The sequence below is a fragment of the Ranitomeya variabilis genome, chromosome 6, assembly GCF_051348905.1.
Source record: "Ranitomeya variabilis isolate aRanVar5 chromosome 6, aRanVar5.hap1, whole genome shotgun sequence".
Lineage (NCBI taxonomy): Eukaryota > Metazoa > Chordata > Amphibia > Anura > Dendrobatidae > Ranitomeya > Ranitomeya variabilis.
In genome coordinates this window covers 583,361,944-583,383,158 of record NC_135237.1, presented here as the reverse complement: position 1 = coordinate 583,383,158, position 21,215 = coordinate 583,361,944, and the positions used below count along the sequence as shown (strand labels likewise).

At 46.2% G+C, this 21,215-nt stretch overlaps 1 protein-coding gene across 1 annotated transcript in view; it reads left to right on the top strand.

The window, feature by feature from the left end:
- PARP10 (poly(ADP-ribose) polymerase family member 10) overlaps positions 1–21,215 on the top strand; it is a 164,945-nt gene that overhangs the window by 113,294 nt on the left and 30,436 nt on the right. Inside the window, exons 3-5 of the mRNA XM_077271604.1 lie at positions 15,366–15,605; positions 15,691–15,924; positions 16,302–16,813. Of these exons, the coding sequence (XP_077127719.1) occupies positions 15,366–15,605; positions 15,691–15,924; positions 16,302–16,813 (986 nt within the window). The remainder of the gene's footprint in view (positions 1–15,365; positions 15,606–15,690; positions 15,925–16,301; positions 16,814–21,215) is intronic.

Here is a 21,215-nt window from a genome sequence, read left to right as displayed (position 1 = left end):
GTGTGAAAGGGCAATAGAACCATACATAGGAGATGAGAGAGGGGCTGATATGGATGGAGTGTGCAGATTGTGTGATAGGGTGATAGAACCATACATAGGAGATGAGAGAGGGGCTGATATGGATGGAGTGTGCAGATTGTGTGAAAGGGTGATAGAACCATACATAGGAGAGGAGAGAGGGGCTGATATGGATGGAGTGTGCAGATTGTGTGAAAGGGTGATAGAACCATACATAGGAGATGAGAGAGGGGATGATATGGATGGAGTGTGCAGATTGTGTGATAGGGTGATAGAACCATACATAGGAGAGGAGAGAGGGGCTGATATGGATGGAGTGTGCAGATTGTGTGAAAGGGTGATAGAACCATACATAGGAGATGAGAGAGGGGATGATATGGATGGAGTGTGCAGATTGTGTGAAAGGGCAATAGAACCATACATAGGAGATGAGAGAGGGGCTGATATGGATGGAGTGTGCAGAGTGTGTGAAAGGGGAATAGAACCATACATAGGAGTTGAGAGAGGGGCTCATATGGATGGAGTGTGCAGAGTGTGTGAAAGGGCAATGAAACCATACATAGGAGTTGAGAGAGGGGCTGATATGGATGGAGTGTGCAGAGCGTGTGATAGGGTGATAGAACCATACATAGGAGATGAGAGAGGGGCTGATATGGATGGAGTGTGCAGAGCGTGTGATAGGGTGATAGAACCATACGTAGGAGAGGAGAGAGGGGATGATATGGTTGGAGTGTGCGAAAGGGCAATAGAACCATACATAGGAGATGAGAGAGGGGCTGATATGGATGGAGTGTGCAGAGCGTGTGATAGGGTGATAGAACCATACATAGGAGATGAGAGAGGGGCTGATATGGATGGAGTGTGCAGAGCGTGTGATAGGGTGATAGAACCATACATAGGAGATGAGAGAGGGGCTGATATGGATGGAGTGTGCAGAGTGTGTGAAAGGGTGATAGATCCATACATAGGAGAGGAGAGAGGGGCTGATATGGTTGGAGTGTGCAGAGTGTGTGATAGGGTGATAGAACCATACATAGGAGAGGAGAGAGGGGCTGATATGGATGGAGTGTGCGAAAGGGCAATAGAACCATACATAGGAGTTGAGAGAGGGGCTGATATGGATGGAGTGTGCAGAGTGTGTGAAAGGGCAATAGAACCATACATAGGAGAGGAGAGAGGGGCTGATATGGTTGGAGTGTGCAGAGTGTGAGAAAGGGTGATAGAACCATACATAGGAGAGGAGAGAGGGGCTGATATGGATGGAGTGTGCAGAGCGTGTGATAGGGTGATTGAACCATACATAGAAGAAGAGGGAGGGGCTGATATGGATGGAGTGTGCAGAGCGTGTGATAGGGTGATAGAACCATACATAGGAGATGAGAGAGGGGCTGATATGGATGGAGTGTGCAGAGCGTGTGATAGGGTGATAGAACCATACGTAGGAGAGGAGAGAGGGGATGATATGGTTGGAGTGTGTGAAAGGGCAATAGAACCATACATAGGAGTTGAGAGAGGGGCTGATATGGATGGAGTGTGCAGAGCGTGTGAAAGGGCAATAGAACCATACATAGGAGAGGAGAGAGGGGCTGATATGGTTGGAGTGTGCAGAGTGTGAGAAAGGGTGATAGAACCATACATAGGAGAGGAGAGAGGGGCTGATATGGATGGAGTGTGCAGAGCGTGTGATAGGGTGATTGAACCATACATAGGAGATGAGAGAGGGGCTGATATGGATGGAGTGTGCAGAGTGTGTGAAAGGGCAATAGAACCATACATAGGAGTTGAGAGAGGGGCTGATATGGATGGAGTGTGCAGATTGTGTGAAAGGGCAATAGAACCATACATAGGAGATGAGAGAGGGGCTGATATGGATGGAGTGTGCAGAGTGTGTGAAAGGGGAATAGAACCATACATAGGAGTTGAGAGAGGGGCTGATATGGATGGAGTGTGCAAAGCGTGTGAAAGGGTGATAGAACCATACATAGGAGATGAGAGAGGGGATGATATGGATGGAGTGTGCAGAGTGTGTGAAAGGGCAATAGAACCATACATAGGAGTTGAGAGAGGGGCTGATATGGATGGAGTGTGCGAAAGGGCAATAGAACCATACATAGGAGTTGAGAGAGGGGCTGATATGGATGGAGTGTGCAGAGTGTGTGAAAGGGTGATAGAACCATACATAGGAGTTGAGAGAGGTGCTGATATGGATGGAGTGTGCAGAGTGTGTGAAAGGGTGATAGAACCATACATAGGAGAGGAGAGAGGGGCTGATATGGTTGGAGTGTGCAGAGTGTGTGATAGGGTGATAGAACCATACATAGGAGAGGAGAGAGGGGCTGATATGGATGGAGTGTGCAGAGCGTGTGATAGGGTGATAGAACCATACATAGGAGAGGAGAGAGGGGCTGATATGGATGGAGTGTGCAGAGTGTGAGAAAGGGTGATAGAACCATACATAGGAGAGGAGAGAGGGGCTGATATGGATGGAGTGTGGAGTGTGTGAAAGGGTGATAGAACCATACATAGGAGAGGAGAGAGGGGCTGATATGGATGGAGTGTGCAGAGTGTGTGAAAGGGTGATAGAACCATACATAGGAGAGGAGAGAGGGGCTGATATGGATGGAGTGTGCAGAGCGTGTGATAGGGTGATAGAACCATACATAGGAGATGAGAGAGGGGCTGATATGGATGGAGTGTGCAGAGTGTGAGAAAGGGTGATAGAACCATACATAGGAGAGGAGAGAGGGGCTGATATGGATGGAGTGTGCAGAGTGTGTGATAGGGTGATAGAACCATACATAGGAGAGGAGAGAGGGGCTGATATGGATGGAGTGTGCAGAGTGTGTGATAGGGTGATAGAACCATACATAGGAGAGGAGAGAGGGGCTGATATGGATGGAGTGTGCAGAGTGTGTGAAAGGGTGATAGAACTATACATAGGAGAGGAGAGAGGGGCTGATATGGATGGAGTGTGCAGATTGTGTGATAGGGTGATAGAACCATACATAGAAGAAGAGGGAGGGGCTGATATGGATGGAGTGTGCAGAGTGTGTGAAAGGGTGATAGAACCATACATAGGAGATGAGAGAGGGGCTGATATGGATGGAGTGTGCAGAGTGTGAGAAAGGGTGATAGAACCATACATAGGAGAGGAGAGAGGGGCTGATATGGATGGAGTGTGCAGAGTGTGTGATAGGGTGATAGAACCATACATAGGAGAGGAGAGAGGGGCTGATATGGATGGAGTGTGCAGATTGTGTGATAGGGTGATAGAACCATACATAGGAGAGGAGAGAGGGGCTGATATGGATGGAGTGTGCGAAAGGGCAATAGAACCATACATAGGAGTTGAGAGAGGGGCTGATATGGATGGAGTGTGCAGAGTGTGTGAAAGGGTGATAGAACCATACATAGGAGTTGAGAGAGGTGCTGATATGGATGGAGTGTGCAGAGTGTGTGAAAGGGTGATAGAACCATACATAGGAGAGGAGAGAGGGGCTGATATGGTTGGAGTGTGCAGAGTGTGTGATAGGGTGATAGAACCATACATAGGAGAGGAGAGAGGGGCTGATATGGATGGAGTGTGCAGAGCGTGTGATAGGGTGATAGAACCATACATAGGAGAGGAGAGAGGGGCTGATATGGATGGAGTGTGCAGAGTGTGAGAAAGGGTGATAGAACCATACATAGGAGATGAGAGAGGGGATGATATGGATGGAGTGTGCTGAGTGTGTGAAAGGGCAATAGAACCATACATAGGAGTTGAGAGAGGGGCTGATATGGATGGAGTGTGCGAAAGGGCAATAGAACCATACATAGGAGTTGAGAGAGGGGCTGATATGGATGGAGTGTGCAGAGTGTGTGAAAGGGTGATAGAACCATACATAGGAGTTGAGAGAGGTGCTGATATGGATGGAGTGTGCAGAGTGTGTGAAAGGGTGATAGAACCATACATAGGAGAGGAGAGAGGGGCTGATATGGTTGGAGTGTGCAGAGTGTGTGATAGGGTGATAGAACCATACATAGGAGAGGAGAGAGGGGCTGATATGGATGGAGTGTGCAGAGCGTGTGATAGGGTGATAGAACCATACATAGGAGAGGAGAGAGGGGCTGATATGGATGGAGTGTGCAGAGTGTGAGAAAGGGTGATAGAACCATACATAGGAGAGGAGAGAGGGGCTGATATGGATGGAGTGTGGAGTGTGTGAAAGGGTGATAGAACCATACATAGGAGAGGAGAGAGGGGCTGATATGGATGGAGTGTGCAGAGTGTGTGAAAGGGTGATAGAACCATACATAGGAGAGGAGAGAGGGGCTGATATGGATGGAGTGTGCAGAGCGTGTGATAGGGTGATAGAACCATACATAGGAGATGAGAGAGGGGCTGATATGGATGGAGTGTGCAGAGTGTGAGAAAGGGTGATAGAACCATACATAGGAGAGGAGAGAGGGGCTGATATGGATGGAGTGTGCAGAGTGTGTGATAGGGTGATAGAACCATACATAGGAGAGGAGAGAGGGGCTGATATGGATGGAGTGTGCAGAGTGTGTGATAGGGTGATAGAACCATACATAGGAGAGGAGAGAGGGGCTGATATGGATGGAGTGTGCAGAGTGTGAGAAAGGGTGATAGAACCATACATAGGAGATGAGAGAGGGGATGATATGGATGGAGTGTGCTGAGTGTGTGAAAGGGCAATAGAACCATACATAGGAGTTGAGAGAGGGGCTGATATGGATGGAGTGTGCGAAAGGGCAATAGAACCATACATAGGAGTTGAGAGAGGGGCTGATATGGATGGAGTGTGCAGAGTGTGTGAAAGGGTGATAGAACCATACATAGGAGTTGAGAGAGGTGCTGATATGGATGGAGTGTGCAGAGTGTGTGAAAGGGTGATAGAACCATACATAGGAGAGGAGAGAGGGGCTGATATGGTTGGAGTGTGCAGAGTGTGTGATAGGGTGATAGAACCATACATAGGAGAGGAGAGAGGGGCTGATATGGATGGAGTGTGCAGAGCGTGTGATAGGGTGATAGAACCATACATAGGAGAGGAGAGAGGGGCTGATATGGATGGAGTGTGCAGAGTGTGAGAAAGGGTGATAGAACCATACATAGGAGAGGAGAGAGGGGCTGATATGGATGGAGTGTGGAGTGTGTGAAAGGGTGATAGAACCATACATAGGAGAGGAGAGAGGGGCTGATATGGATGGAGTGTGCAGAGTGTGTGAAAGGGTGATAGAACCATACATAGGAGAGGAGAGAGGGGCTGATATGGATGGAGTGTGCAGAGTGTGAGAAAGGGTGATAGAACCATACATAGGAGAGGAGAGAGGGGCTGATATGGATGGAGTGTGCAGAGCGTGTGATAGGGTGATAGAACCATACATAGGAGATGAGAGAGGGGCTGATATGGATGGAGTGTGCAGAGTGTGAGAAAGGGTGATAGAACCATACATAGGAGAGGAGAGAGGGGCTGATATGGATGGAGTGTGCAGAGTGTGTGATAGGGTGATAGAACCATACATAGGAGAGGAGAGAGGGGCTGATATGGATGGAGTGTGCAGAGTGTGTGAAAGGGTGATAGAACCATACATAGGAGAGGAGAGAGGGGCTGATATGGATGGAGTGTGCAGATTGTGTGATAGGGTGATAGAACCATACATAGAAGAAGAGGGAGGGGCTGATATGGATGGAGTGTGCAGAGTGTGTGAAAGGGTGATAGAACCATACATAGAAGAAGAGGGAGGGGCTGATATGGATGGAGTGTGCAGAGCGTGTGATAGGGTGATTGAACCATACATAGAAGAAGAGGGAGGGGCTGATATGGATGGAGTGTGCAGATTGTGTGAAAGGGTGATAGAACCATACATAGAAGAAGAGGGAGGGGCTGATATGAATGGAGTGTGCAGAGTGTGTGAAAGGGTGATAGAACCATACATAGAAGAAGAGGGAGGGGCTGATATGGATGGAGTGTGCAGAGCGTGTGATAGGGTGATTGAACCATACATAGAAGAAGAGGGAGGGGCTGATATGGATGGAGTGTGCAGAGTGTGTGATAGGGTGATAGAACCATACATAGAAGAAGAGGGAGGGGCTGATATGGATGGAGTGTGCAGAGCGTGTGATAGGGTGATAGAACCATACATAGGAGATGAGAGAGGGGCTGATATGGATGGAGTGTGCAGAGCGTGTGATAGGGTGATTGAACAATACATAGAAGAAGAGGGAGGGGCTGATATGGATGGAGTGTGCAGAGTGTGTGAAAGGGTGATAGAACCATACATAGAAGAAGAGGGAGGGGCTGATATGGATGGAGTGTGCAGAGCGTGTGATAGGGTGATAGAACCATACATAGAAGAAGAGGGAGGGGCTGATATGGATGGAGTGTGCAGAGCGTGTGATAGGGTGATTGAACCATACATAGAAGAAGAGGGAGGGGCTGATATGGTTGGAGTGTGCAGAGTGTGTGATAGGGTGATAGAACCATACATAGGAGATGAGAGAGGGGCTGATATGGATGGAGTGTGCAGAGCGTGTGATAGGGTGATTGAACAATACATAGAAGAAGAGGGAGGGGCTGATATGGATGGAGTGTGCAGAGTGTGTGAAAGGGTGATAGAACCATACATAGAAGAAGAGGGAGGGGCTGATATGGATGGAGTGTGCAGAGCGTGTGATAGGGTGATAGAACCATACATAGGAGAGGAGAGAGGGGCTGATATGGATGGAGTGTGCAGATTGTGTGATAGGGTGATAGAACCATACATAGGAGATGAGAGAGGGGCTGATATGGATGGAGTGTGCAGAGCGTGTGATAGGGTGATAGAACCATACATAGGAGAGGAGAGAGGGGCTGATATGGATGGAGTGTGCAGAGTGTGTGAAAGGGTGATAGAACCATACATAGGAGAGGAGAGAGGGGCTGATATGGATGGAGTGTGCAGAGTGTGTGAAAGGGTGATAGAACCATACATAGGAGAGGAGAGAGGGGCTGATATGGATGGAGTGTGCAGAGCGTGTGATAGGGTGATAGAACCATACATAGGAGATGAGAGAGGGGCTGATATGGATGGAGTGTGCAGAGTGTGAGAAAGGGTGATAGAACCATACATAGGAGAGGAGAGAGGGGCTGATATGGATGGAGTGTGCAGAGCGTGTGATAGGGTGATAGAACCATACATAGAAGAAGAGGGAGGGGCTGATATGGATGGAGTGTGCAGAGTGTGTGAAAGGGTGATAGAACCATACATAGAAGAAGAGGGAGGGGCTGATATGGATGGAGTGTGCAGTGTTGTGAATTTGGGTTCTGGGCTCCCCCGGTGGCTACTGGTGGAATTGAACTGGTGTTTTCATCTTCTCTGTTCACCTGTTCCCATCAAGATGTGGGAGTCGCTATATAACCTTGCTGCTCTGTTAGTTGCTTGCCGGTCAACAATGTTATCAGAAGCCTCTCTGTGCTTGTTCCTGCTCCTAGACAACTACTAGATAAGTTGGACTCTTGTCCATGTTTGTTTTTGCATTTTTGTTCCAGTTCACAGCTGTAGTTTCGTTACTGTGTCTGGAAAGCTCTTGTGAACAGGAATTGCCACTCTGGTGTTATGAGTTAATGCCAGAGTTTTAAAGTAATTTCTGGATGGTGTTTTGATAGGGTTTTCAGCTGACCATGAAAGTGTCCTTTCTGTCTTCTGCTATGTAGTAAGTGGACCTCAAATTTGCTAAACCTATTTTCATACTACGTTTGTTATTTCATCTTAATTCACCGCCAATACATGTGGGGGGCCTCTGTCTCCTTTCGGGGTATTTCTCTAGAGGTGAGCTAGGACTAATATTTTCCTCTGCTAGCATTATTTAGTCCTCCGGCTGGTGCTGGGCATCTAGAATCAACGTAGGCATGCTACCCGGCCACTGCTAGTTGTGCGTTAGGTTTAGTTCATGGTCAGCTCAGTTCCCATCTTCCAAGAGCTAGTTCCTATATATGCTGATGCTATGTTCTCTTGCCATTGAGAACATGACAGTTTGACCGGCCCACTAAAGGGTTAAAATCCTTGGCTGAGAAAGGAGAGAAATAAGAAGTCTGCTGAGAATTTTTTTTTTTTTTTTCTCCTTCTAATCTTTGAATGGCTCTGTGTCCACCTGTTTGTAATGGATCTTCAGAGTGTAACTGCAGGTTTGAATAATCTCGCCACGAAGGTACAAAATTTGCAAGACTTTGTTTGTCATGCACCTGTATCTGAGCCGAGAATTCCTTTGCCGGAATTTTTCTCGGGGAATAGATCTGGGTTTCAGAATTTTCGAAATAATTGCAAATTATTTTTGTCCCTGAAATTTCGCTCTGCCGGAGACCCTGCACAGCAGGTCAGGATTGTGATTTCCTTGCTCCGGGGCGACCCTCAAGACTGGGCTTTTTCATTGACACCAGGGGATCCTGCGTTGCTCAATGTGGATGCGTTTTTTCTGGCCTTGGGGTTGCTTTATGACGAACCTCATTTGGAGCTTCAGGCAGAAAAAACTTTGATGTCCCTATCTCAGGGGCAAGATGAAGCGGAAATTTACTGTCAAAGATTCCGTAAATGGTCTGTGCTTACTCAGTGGAATGAGTGCGCCCTGGCGGCGACTTTCAGAGAGGGTCTCTCTGATGCCATTAAGGATGTTATGGTGGGGTTCCCTGTGCCTGCGGGTCTGAATGAGTCCATGACAATGGCTATTCAGATCGATAGGCGTTTGCGGGAGCGCAAACCAGTGCACCATCTGGCGGTGTCCACTGAGAAGTCGCCAGAGAGTATGCAGTGTGATAGAATTCTGTCCCGAAGCGAGCGGCAGAAGTTTAGACGGAAAAATGGGTTGTGTTTCTATTGTGGTGATTCTACTCATGTTATATCAGCATGCTTTAAGCGCACTAAAAAGCTTGATAAATCTGTTTCCATTTGCACCTTACCGTCTAAGTTTATTCTATCTGTGACCCTGATTTGCTCTTTGTCATCTATTACCACGGACGCCTATGTCGACTCTGGCGCCGCTTTGAGTCTTATGGATTGGTCCTTTGCCAAACGCTGTGGGTATGATTTAGAGCCTTTGGAGACTCTTATTCCTCTGAAGGGGATTGACTCCACCCCATTGGCTAATAATAAACCACAATACTGGACACAAGTAACTATGCGTATTAATCCGGATCACCAGGAGATTATTCGCTTTCTGGTGCTGTATAATCTACATGATGATTTGGTGCTAGGATTGCCTTGGCTGCAATCTCACAACCCAGTCCTCGACTGGAGAGCTATGTCTGTGTTGAGCTGGGGATGTAAGGGGGCTCATGGGGATGTACCTGTGGTTTCCATTTCATCATCTATTCCCTCTGAAATTCCTGAGTTCCTGTCTGACTATCGTGACGTCTTTGAAGAATCCAAGCTTGGTTCGTTACCTCCGCACCGAGAGTGCGATTGTGCCATAGATTTAATCCCGGGTAGTAAATACCCAAAGGGTCGTTTATTTAATCTGTCTGTGCCTGAACATGCTGCTATGCGAGAATATATAAAGGAGTCCTTGGAAAAGGGACATATTCGTCCATCGTCATCTCCCTTAGGAGCCGGTTTTTTCTTTGTGTCAAAAAAAGACGGCTCTTTGAGACCATGTATCGATTATCGGCTTTTGAATAAAATCACTGTAAAATATCAATACCCATTGCCGTTGCTGACTGATTTGTTTGCTCGCATAAAGGGGGCCAAGTGGTTCTCTAAGATTGACCTTCGTGGGGCGTATAATTTGGTGCGAATCAGGCAGGGGGATGAGTGGAAAACCGCATTTAATACGCCCGAGGGCCACTTTGAGTATTTAGTGATGCCTTTTGGTCTTTCAAATGCTCCGTCAGTTTTCCAGTCCTTTATGCATGATATTTTTCGCGATTATTTGGATAAATTTATGATTGTGTATCTGGATGATATTCTGATTTTTTCGGATGACTGGGACTCTCATGTCCAGCAAGTCAGGAGGGTTTTCCAGGTTTTGCGGTCTAATTCTTTGTGTGTGAAGGGTTCTAAGTGTGTTTTTGGGGTACAGAGGATTTCCTTTTTGGGATATATTTTTTCTCCCTCTTCCATTGAAATGGATCCTGTCAAGGTTCAAGCTATTTGTGATTGGACGCAGCCCTCTTCTCTTAAGAGTCTTCAGAAATTTTTGGGCTTTGCTAACTTTTATCGTCGATTTATTGCTGGTTTTTCGGATATTGCTAAGCCATTGACCGATTTGACTAAGAAGGGTGCTGATGTTGCTGATTGGTCCCCTGACGCTATGGAGGCCTTTCGGGAGCTTAAGCGCCGTTTTTCCTCTGCCCCTGTGTTGCGTCAGCCTGATGTTGCTCTACCTTTTCAGGTTGAGGTCGACGCTTCTGAGATCGGAGCTGGGGCAGTGTTGTCGCAGAAAAGTTCTGACTGCTCCGTGATGAGGCCTTGTGCCTTCTTTTCCCGTAAATTTTCGCCCGCTGAGCGGAATTATGATGTTGGGAATCGGGAGCTTTTGGACATGAAGTGGGCTTTTGAGGAGTGGCGCCATTGGCTTGAGGGGGCCAGACATCAGGTGGTGGTATTGACTGACCACAAAAACTTGATTTATCTTGAGACCGCCAGGCGCCTGAATCCTAGACAGGCGCGTTGGTCATTGTTTTTCTCTCGGTTTAATTTTGTGTTGTCATACCTGCCGGGTTCTAAGAATGTTAAGGCGGATGCCCTTTCTAGGAGTTTTGAGCCTGACTCGCCTGGTAACTCTGAGCCCACAGGTATCCTTAGGGATGGAGTGGTATTGTCAGCCGTTTCTCCAGACCTGCGGCGGGCCTTGCAGGAGTTTCAGGCGGATAGACCGGATCGTTGCCCACCTGATAAACTGTTTGTTCCTGATGATTGGACCAGTAGAGTCATCTCTGAGGTTCATTCTTCTGCGTTGGCAGGTCATCCTGGCATTTTTGGTACCAGGGATTTGGTGGCAAGGTCCTTCTGGTGGCCTTCCCTGTCACGAGATGTGCGAGGCTTTGTGCAGTCTTGTGACGTTTGTGCTCGGGCCAAGCCTTGTTGCTCTCGGGCTAGTGGATTATTGTTGCCCTTGCCTATTCCTAAGAGGCCTTGGACGCACATCTCGATGGATTTTATTTCAGATCTGCCTGTTTCTCAGAAGATGTCTGTCATCTGGGTGGTGTGTGACCGTTTCTCTAAGATGGTCCATTTGGTTCCTCTGCCCAAGTTGCCTTCTTCTTCCGAGTTGGTTCCTCTGTTTTTTCAAAATGTTGTTCGTTTGCATGGTATTCCTGAGAATATCATTTCTGACAGAGGGACCCAATTCGTGTCTAGATTTTGGCGGGCATTCTGTGCTAGGATGGGCATAGATTTATCTTTTTCATCCGCTTTCCATCCTCAGACGAATGGCCAGACCGAGCGGACTAATCAGACCCTGGAGACATATCTGAGGTGTTTTGTGTCTGCTGACCAGGATGATTGGGTTGCTTTTTTGCCATTGGCAGAGTTCGCTCTCAATAATCGGGCCAGCTCTGCCACTTTGGTGTCCCCGTTTTTCTGTAATTCGGGGTTTCATCCTCGATTTTCCTCTGGTCAGGTGGAATCTTCGGATTGTCCTGGAGTGGATGCTGTGGTGGAGAGATTGCATCAGATCTGGGGGCAGGTGGTGGACAATTTGAGGTTGTCCCAGGAGAAGACTCAGCTTTTTGCCAACCGCCACCGTCGTGTTGGTCCTCGGCTTTGTGTTGGGGATTTGGTGTGGTTGTCTTCTCGTTTTGTCCCTATGAGGGTCTCTTCTCCTAAGTTTAAGCCTCGGTTCATCGGCCCGTATAAGATATTGGAGATTCTTAACCCTGTTTCCTTCCGTTTGGACCTCCCTGCATCCTTTTCTATTCATAACGTTTTTCATCGGTCATTATTGCGCAGGTATGAGGTACCGGTTGTGCCTTCCGTTGAGCCTCCTGCTCCGGTGTTGGTTGAGGGTGAGTTGGAGTACGTTGTGGAGAAAATCTTAGACTCTCGTGTTTCCAGACGGAGACTCCAGTATCTGGTCAAGTGGAAGGGATACGGCCAGGAGGATAATTCTTGGGTGAATGCATCTGATGTTCATGCCTCTGATCTGGTTCGTGCCTTTCATAGGGCCCATCCTGATCGCCCTGGTGGTTCTGGTGAGGGTTCGGTGCCCCCTCCTTGAGGGGGGGGTACTGTTGTGAATTTGGGTTCTGGGCTCCCCCGGTGGCTACTGGTGGAATTGAACTGGTGTTTTCATCTTCTCTGTTCACCTGTTCCCATCAAGATGTGGGAGTCGCTATATAACCTTGCTGCTCTGTTAGTTGCTTGCCGGTCAACAATGTTATCAGAAGCCTCTCTGTGCTTGTTCCTGCTCCTAGACAACTACTAGATAAGTTGGACTCTTGTCCATGTTTGTTTTTGCATTTTTGTTCCAGTTCACAGCTGTAGTTTCGTTACTGTGTCTGGAAAGCTCTTGTGAACAGGAATTGCCACTCTGGTGTTATGAGTTAATGCCAGAGTTTTAAAGTAATTTCTGGATGGTGTTTTGATAGGGTTTTCAGCTGACCATGAAAATGTCCTTTCTGTCTTCTGCTATGTAGTAAGTGGACCTCAAATTTGCTAAACCTATTTTCATACTACGTTTGTTATTTCATCTTAATTCACCGCCAATACATGTGGGGGGCCTCTGTCTCCTTTCGGGGTATTTCTCTAGAGGTGAGCTAGGACTAATATTTTCCTCTGCTAGCATTATTTAGTCCTCCGGCTGGTGCTGGGCATCTAGAATCAACGTAGGCATGCTACCCGGCCACTGCTAGTTGTGCGTTAGGTTTAGTTCATGGTCAGCTCAGTTCCCATCTTCCAAGAGCTAGTTCCTATATATGCTGATGCTATGTTCTCTTGCCATTGAGAACATGACAGTGCAGAGTGTGTGAAAGGGTGATAGAACCATACATAGGAGAGGAGAGAGGGGCTGATATGGATGGAGTGTGCAGAGCGTGTGATAGGGTGATAGAACCATACATAGGAGAGGAGAGAGGGGCTGATATGGATGGAGTGTGCAGAGTGTGTGAAAGGGTGATAGAACCATACATAGGAGAGGAGAGAGGGGCTGATATGGATGGAGTGTGCAGAGTGTGTGAAAGGGTGATTGAACCATACATAGGAGAGGAGAGAGGGGCTGATATGGATGGAGTGTGCAGAGCGTGTGATAGGGTGATAGAACCATACATAGGAGAGGAGAGAGGGGCTGATATGGATGGAGTGTGCAGAGTGTGTGAAAGGGTGATAGAACCATACATAGGAGAGGAGAGAGGGGCTGATATGGATGGAGTGTGCAGAGCGTGTGATAGGGTGATAGAACCATACATAGGAGAGGAGAGAGGGGCTGATATGGATGGAGTGTGCAGAGTGTGTGAAAGGGTGATAGAACCATACATAGGAGAGGAGAGAGGGGCTGATATGGATGGAGTGTGCAGAGTGTGTGAAAGGGTGATAGAACCATACATAGGAGAGGAGAGAGGGGCTGATATGGATGGAGTGTGCAGAGCGTGTGATAGGGTGATAGAACCATACATAGGAGATGAGAGAGGGGCTGATATGGATGGAGTGTGCAGAGTGTGAGAAAGGGTGATAGAACCATACATAGGAGATGAGAGAGGGGCTGATATGGATGGAGTGTGCAGAGTGTGTGAAAGGGTGATAGAACCATACATAGGAGAGGAGAGAGGGGCTGATATGGTTGGAGTGTGCAGAGTGTGAGAAAGGGCGATAGAATCATACATAGGAGAGGAGAGAGGGGCTGATATGGTTGGAGTGTGCAGAGTGTGTGAAAGGGTGATAGAACCATACATAGGAGAGGAGAGAGGGGCTGATATGGATGGAGTGTGCAGAGTGTGTGAAAGGGTGATAGAACCATACATAGGAGAGAAGAGAGGGGCTGATATGGATGGAGTGTGCAGAGTGTGTGAAAGGGTGATAGAACCATACATAGGAGATGAGAGAGGGGCTGATATGGATGGAGTGTGCAGAGTGTGAGAAAGGGCGATAGAATCATACATAGGAGAGGAGAGAGGGGCTGATATGGTTGGAGTGTGCAGAGTGTGTGAAAGGGTGATGGAACCATACATAGGAGATGAGAGAGGGGCTGATATGGATGGAGTGTGCGAAAGGGCAATAGAACCATACATAGGAGAGGAGAGAGGGGCTGATATGGATGGAGTGTGCAGAGCGTGTGATAGGGTGATAGAACCATACATAGGAGATGAGAGAGGGGCTGATATGGATGGAGTGTGCAGAGCGTGTGATAGGGTGATAGAACCATACATAGGAGATGAGAGAGGGGCTGATATGGATGGAGTGTGCAGAGCGTGTGATAGGGTGATAGAACCATACATAGGAGATGAGAGAGGGGCTGATATGGATGGAGTGTGCAGAGCGTGTGATAGGGTGATAGAACCATACATAGGAGATGAGAGAGGGGCTGATATGGATGGAGTGTGCAGAGTGTGTGATAGGGTGATAGAACCATACATAGGAGAGGAGAGAGGGGCTGATATGGTTGGAGTGTGCAGAGTGTGTGAAAGGCAGTAGATATGAGTGACCACTGTAGCCAGAACATAAATGGCTTACCTAGTGGATATAGCAATATCACTGGCGCTCGACACTAGTGCTCACTGAGCAAGTGGGGGTGGCTAGTACAATCGCCCAGCTGCTGGTATTCTCAGAACATGTGCCGATTCCGTAAATATGAATAGATATGCAAATAATACCGCACTTGGGTGATTGGAATAGACTAGCCCTGGATGTAGGGGTGCAAACAACTACCAAGGTGCAATGGTTGATTGTAGAAATAAAATAAGATAAAACACCCCCTGCGAGTAGTGTCAGAACTTGTTGCTGTTTGCTACCATCTGCTTAGCACTTGCGATGAACATTTATACAAACACATATATGTATCTCCCGGCAGTATAGATCTCAACAGATATGCTGCCCACAAACACTGTTTATACTGCGATAAATGCGTAAGACATCAGAGGCAGTTGCCGCCAGGGGTCACGGGATGGGGATGAGCAGACAGCGATAACGCCTCTCACAGGCACATTTTGAAAGGCAAGATTTACAGTATATTGATCTCTTCAATATAGGCTTGCAATTTGGAAATGAGGATGCAGGCTTTAAAGGGTTAAAATAAAACAGATGAATGAAATGTCTCTCTTCTCTTCACATAGATAATTGAGTGAGATTCATTCCATGCATAGCTGCCCTGGCACTACATCATCTGCTGTATCCTATACAAGGGATGACGTTTTCAATACCTAATGCTGTATTTCCAGATGCAGAGAACATATTATCTCAGGAGGAACACTGCGTGCAGTCTGTCACCTTCCGTGTGAGGCGTCTTCCCCCATGGGATCTTGGGAAAGTAGCATTGCGTGGTCTTCACCCGGAGATGGATGAGTGTTTTCTAGAGCTATATGTGGAGAACGTAAGTGGTCGAGAAGAATTCCTCTTGATGCGATCCTCAGACCGGACGACGATTCTTGTCACCTTCCATGAGCCACTGAGTGATGAAGGTGAGTGCTGACTCTTCCCAGATATTCCCAGATAGTAGCTTTATGTTCACTTCGGTAAGCTATTTATTTGTCTGCTTTTGTCTAGAATTTGACAATTTGGAAAGAAATGTTGAGAGGAGGCCAGTGCAAGGGTCTTCCCTCGCAGTTCAGCGTGTCCGCCTCTGTGCTGAGGTCTTGGTGGAGAATCTTGGGGAAAGTGTCTCTACTGACCTCCTGGAGATGTATTTTGAGAGTCGGCGAAGTGGAGGAGGTCGTGTAAACTCACTAACGATGCTCAGGAACAACTCTGCTGCCGTAGTGTCCTTTGATGATGTTAACGGTGAGTGAGACGCAATGGTAAATGTGATGTAGCTGGCGGTAGAATCACAGGCCTAAGTTATGAAATCTTCATCTACAGCGATTATGCGGAGGAACAAATGAACTTTAGACTGCTTAATATTCACTTCTGGATGGAGACGATCATTGTGTATCAAATGTCCGCCATCTCTTTGCAATGGAGTCATCATTATCTCCTGACCTTTTTCTCCCCAATCTTTCTGTGGGATGAGGAATATTCCATGATCTCTAGCTGTGTTCGTGTTGATATATGGATATTTTTTTAACATCGCAGGCACTTTATGGTATGTGGGTGTCGTTGATAGGGCACGTATAATTACCATGCCATTTAACAATGCCGTTTACCTGTGTTTTCTTCAGTTGCCACACGGGTTCTGACCCGAACACATTCACTGCAGAGCTCTCAGCTGACTGTCTCCCCATACTACCCTGCTCTTCTTGGGTCTCCAAGTATAGAGGAGACTGGATCCCCAGAAGAAAAGAACAGAGGAGCTCCAAACATTGTGAAGGACCCTGGCATTGAACAGCTGACAGGCATAAAAACGGAGGATAAGATGGAGGTTCCGGACTGTCTAGATCAGAAGCTGAATTTAATGGAGTCGTGTGACAATCAAGTCAGAGCCTCATCTCTTGGTAGCCATAAAGAGCAGGACATGGATCCACATGAAGCACAGATGACACAAACAGATCCTCCAATGATGGATGCAAGGGATAACACTGGAGCAAGCACCTTTCTACAGCCAGAAGAAGTTGAGGTCCTCATGGATTCATCGGAGCTTCGATTCCTGCAAGAATATCACCATGAGCTGCTGGCAGGAATCAGCCAGGTCACCATTGTCCCACTGGAGGCACAGGGCAAGTGTGGATTTAAGGTGAGTGTCTGTGTTGCTGGATTCTGAGACTTCCATGAACCTTTAGCTTTGGATTAATAGACACTATATTATTATTATAATTCTGTGCTCCATCAAATGTTGTTTGGATTTCTTCTGACTCGATTCTAGTCTCGATGCATCTTGTGTCCTCATCCACCTTGATACAGAAGTTAAGTAGCTTTATGCTTGTTGTCTTCTTCCCTCTACAACTTCTCTATGAACACGTGAAAGAATTCCAATATTCCCAAAGAGCCAAACATAATCCTGTTGTATCACACGGGATATCGCTATGTAGTGTAACATCCGGCTGTTGTATCACAAAGAAAGCTCTATGTAGTGTAACATCCGGCTGTTGTATCACACGGGATATCGCTATGTAGTGTAACATCCGGCTGTTGTATCACACAGGATATCTCTATGTAGTGTAACATCCGGCTGTTGTATCACACGAGATATCTCTATGTAGTGTAACATCCGACTGTTGTATAACACAGGATATCTCTATGTAGTGTAACATCCGGCTGTTGTATCACACAGGATATCTCTATGTAGTGTAACATCCGGCTGTTGTATTACACAGGATATCTCTATGTATTGTAACATCCGGCTGTTGTATCACAAAGAAAGCTCTATGTAGTGTAACATCCGGCTGTTGTATCACACGAGATATCGCTATGTAGTGTAACATCCGGCTGTTGTATAACATGGGATATCTCTATGTAGTGTAACATCCGGCTGTTGTATCACACAGGATATCTCTATGAAGTGTAACATCCGGCTGTTGTATCACACAGGATATCTCTATGTAGTGTAACATCCGGCTGTTGTGTAACATGGGATATCTCTATGTAGTTTAACATCCGGCTGTTGTATCACACGGGATATCTCTATGTAGTGTAACATCCGGCTGTTGTATCACACAGGATATCTCTATGTAGTGTAACATCCGGCTGTTGTATCACTCGGGATATCTCTATGTAGTGTAACATCCGGCTGTTGTATCACACAGGATATCTCTATGTAGTGTAACATCCGGCTGTTGTGTAACATGGGATATCTCTATGTAGTATAACATCCGGCTGTTGTATTACACAGGATATCTCTATGTAGTGTAACATCCGGCTGTTGTATTACACTGGATATCTCTATGTAGTGTAACATCCGGCTGTTGTATAACATGGGATATCTCTATGTAGTGTAACATCCGGCTGTTGTATCACACAGGATATCTCTATGTAGTGTAACATCCGGCTGTTGTATTACACGGGATATCTCTATGTAGTGTAACATCCGGCTGTTGTATTACACAGGATATCTCTATGTAGTGTAACATCCGGCTGTTGTATCGCACGTGATATTTCTATGTAGTGTAACATCCGGCTGTTGTATAACATGGGATATCTCTATGTAGTGTAACATCCGGCTGTTGTATCACACAGGATATCTCTATGTAGTGTAACATCCGGCTGTTGTATCACACAGGATATCTCTATGAAGTGTAACATCCGGCTGTTGTATCACACAGGATATCTCTATGTAGTGTAACATCCGGCTGTTGTGTACCATGGGATATCTCTATGTAGTTTAACATCCGGCTGTTGTATCACACGGGATATCTCTATGTAGTGTAACATCCGGCTGTTGTATCACTCGGGATATCTCTATGTAGTGTAACATCCGGCTGTTGTATCACACAGGATATCTCTATGTAGTGTAACATCCGGCTGTTGTGTAACACGGGATATCTCTATGTAGTATAACATCCGGCTGTTGTATTACACAGGATATCTCTATGTAGTGTAACATCCGGCTGTTGTATCACACAGGATATCTCTATGTAGTGTAACATCCGGCTGTTGTATTACACAGGATATCTCTATGTAGTGTAACATCCGGCTGTTGTATCACACAGGATATCTCTATGTAGTGTAACATACGGCTGTTGTATCACACAGGATATCTCTATGAAGTGTAACATCCGGCTGTTGTATCACACAGGATATCTCTATGAAGTGTAACATCCGGCTGTTGTATCACACAGGATATCTCTATGTAGTGTAACATCCGGCTGTTGTATCACACGGGATATCTCTATGTAGTGTAACATCCGGCTGTTGTGTAACATGGGATATCTCTATGTAGTTTAACATCCGGCTGTTGTATCACACGGGATAACTCTATGTAGTGTAACATCCGGCTGTTGTATCACACAGGATATCTCTATGTAGTGTAACATCCGGCTGTTGTATCACTCGGGATATCTCTATGTAGTGTAACATCCGGCTGTTGTATCACACGGGATATCTCTATGTAGTGTAACATCCGGCTGTTGTATCACACAGGATATCTCTATGTAGTGTAACATCCGGCTGTTGTATCACACAGGATATCTCTATGTAGTGTAACATCCGGCTGTTGTATCACACAGGATATCACTATGTAGTGTAACATCCGGCTGTTGTATTACACAGGATATCTCTATGTAGTGTAACATCCGGCTGTTGTATCACACAGGATATCTCTATGTAGTGTAACATCCGGCTGTTGTATCACACAGGATATCTCTATGAAGTGTAACATCCGGCTGTTGTATCACACAGGATATCTCTATGTAGTGTAACATCCGGCTGTTGTGTAACATGGGATATCTCTATGTAGTTTAACATCCGGCTGTTGTATCACACAGGATATCTCTATGTAGTGTAACATCCGGCTGTTGTATCACACAGGATATCTCTATGTAGTGTAACATCCGGCTGTTGTATAACATGGGATATCTCTATGTAGTGTAACATCCGGCTGTTGTATCACACAGGATATCTCTATGTAGTGTAACATCCGACTGTTGTATCACATGTGATATCTTTATGTAGTGTAACATCCGACTGTTGTATCACACAGGATATCTCTATGTAGTGTAACATCCGGCTGTTGTATCACACAGGATATCTCTATGTAGTGTAACATCCGGCTGTTGTATAACATGGGATATCTCTATGTAGTGTAACATCCGGCTGTTGTATCACACAGGATATCTCTATGTAGTGTAACATCCGGCTGTTGTATCACATGGGATATCTCTATGTAGTGTAACATCCGGCTGTTGTATAACACAGGATATCTCTATGTAGTGTAACATCCGGCTGTTGTGTAACATGGGATATCTCTATGTAGTGTAACATCCGGCTGTTGTATAACATGGGATATCTCTATGTAGTGTAACATCCGGCTGTTGTATCACACGGGATATCTCTATGTAGTGTAACATCCGGCTGTTGTATAACATGGGATATCTCTATGTAGTGTAACATCCGGCTGTTGTATCACACAGGATATCTCTATGTAGTGTAACATCCGGCTGTTGTATTACACGGGATATCTCTATGTAGTGTAACATCCGGCTGTTGTATCACAAAGAAAGCTCTATGTAGTGTAACATCCGGCGGTTGTATAACATGGGATATCTCTATGTAGTGTAACATCCGGCTGTTGTATCACACAGGATATCTCTATGTAGTGTAACATCCGGCTGTTGTATCACACGGGATATCTCTTTGTAGTGTAACATTCGGCTGTTGTATAACATGGGATATCTCTATGTAGTGTAACATTCGGCTGTTCTATAACACGGGATATCTCTATGTAGTGTAACATCCGGCTGTTGTATCACACAGGATATCTCTATGTAGTGTAACATCCGGCTGTTGTATAACACAGGATATCTCTATGTAATGTAACATCCGGCTGTTGTATCACACGGGATATCTCTATGTAGTGTAACATCCGGCTGTTGTATAACATGGGATATCTCTATGTAGTGTAACATCCGGCTGTTGTATAACATGGGATATCTCTATGTAGTGTAACATCCGGCTGTTGTATCACACGGGATATCTCTATGTAGTGTAACATCCGGCTGTTGTATTACACAGGATATCTCTATGTAGTTTAACATCCGGCTGTTGTATCACACGGGATATCTCTATGTAGTGTAACATCCGGCTGTTGTGTAACATGGGATATCTCTATGTAGTGTAACATCCGGCTGTTGTATAACACAGGATATCTCTATGTAGTGTAACATCCGGCTGTTGTATAACACAGGATATCTCTATGTAATGTAACATCCGGCTGTTGTATCACACGGGATATCTCTATGTAGTGTAACATCCGGCTGTTGTATTACACAGGATATCTCTATGTAGTGTAACATCCGGCTGTTGTATCACACGGGATATCTCTATGTAGTGTAACATCCGACTGTTGTATAACACAGGATATCTCTATGTAATGTAACATCCGGCTGTTGTATCACACGGGATATCTCTATGTAGTGTAACATCCGGCTGTTGTATTACACAGGATATCTCTATGTAGTGTAACATCCGGCTGTTGTGTAACA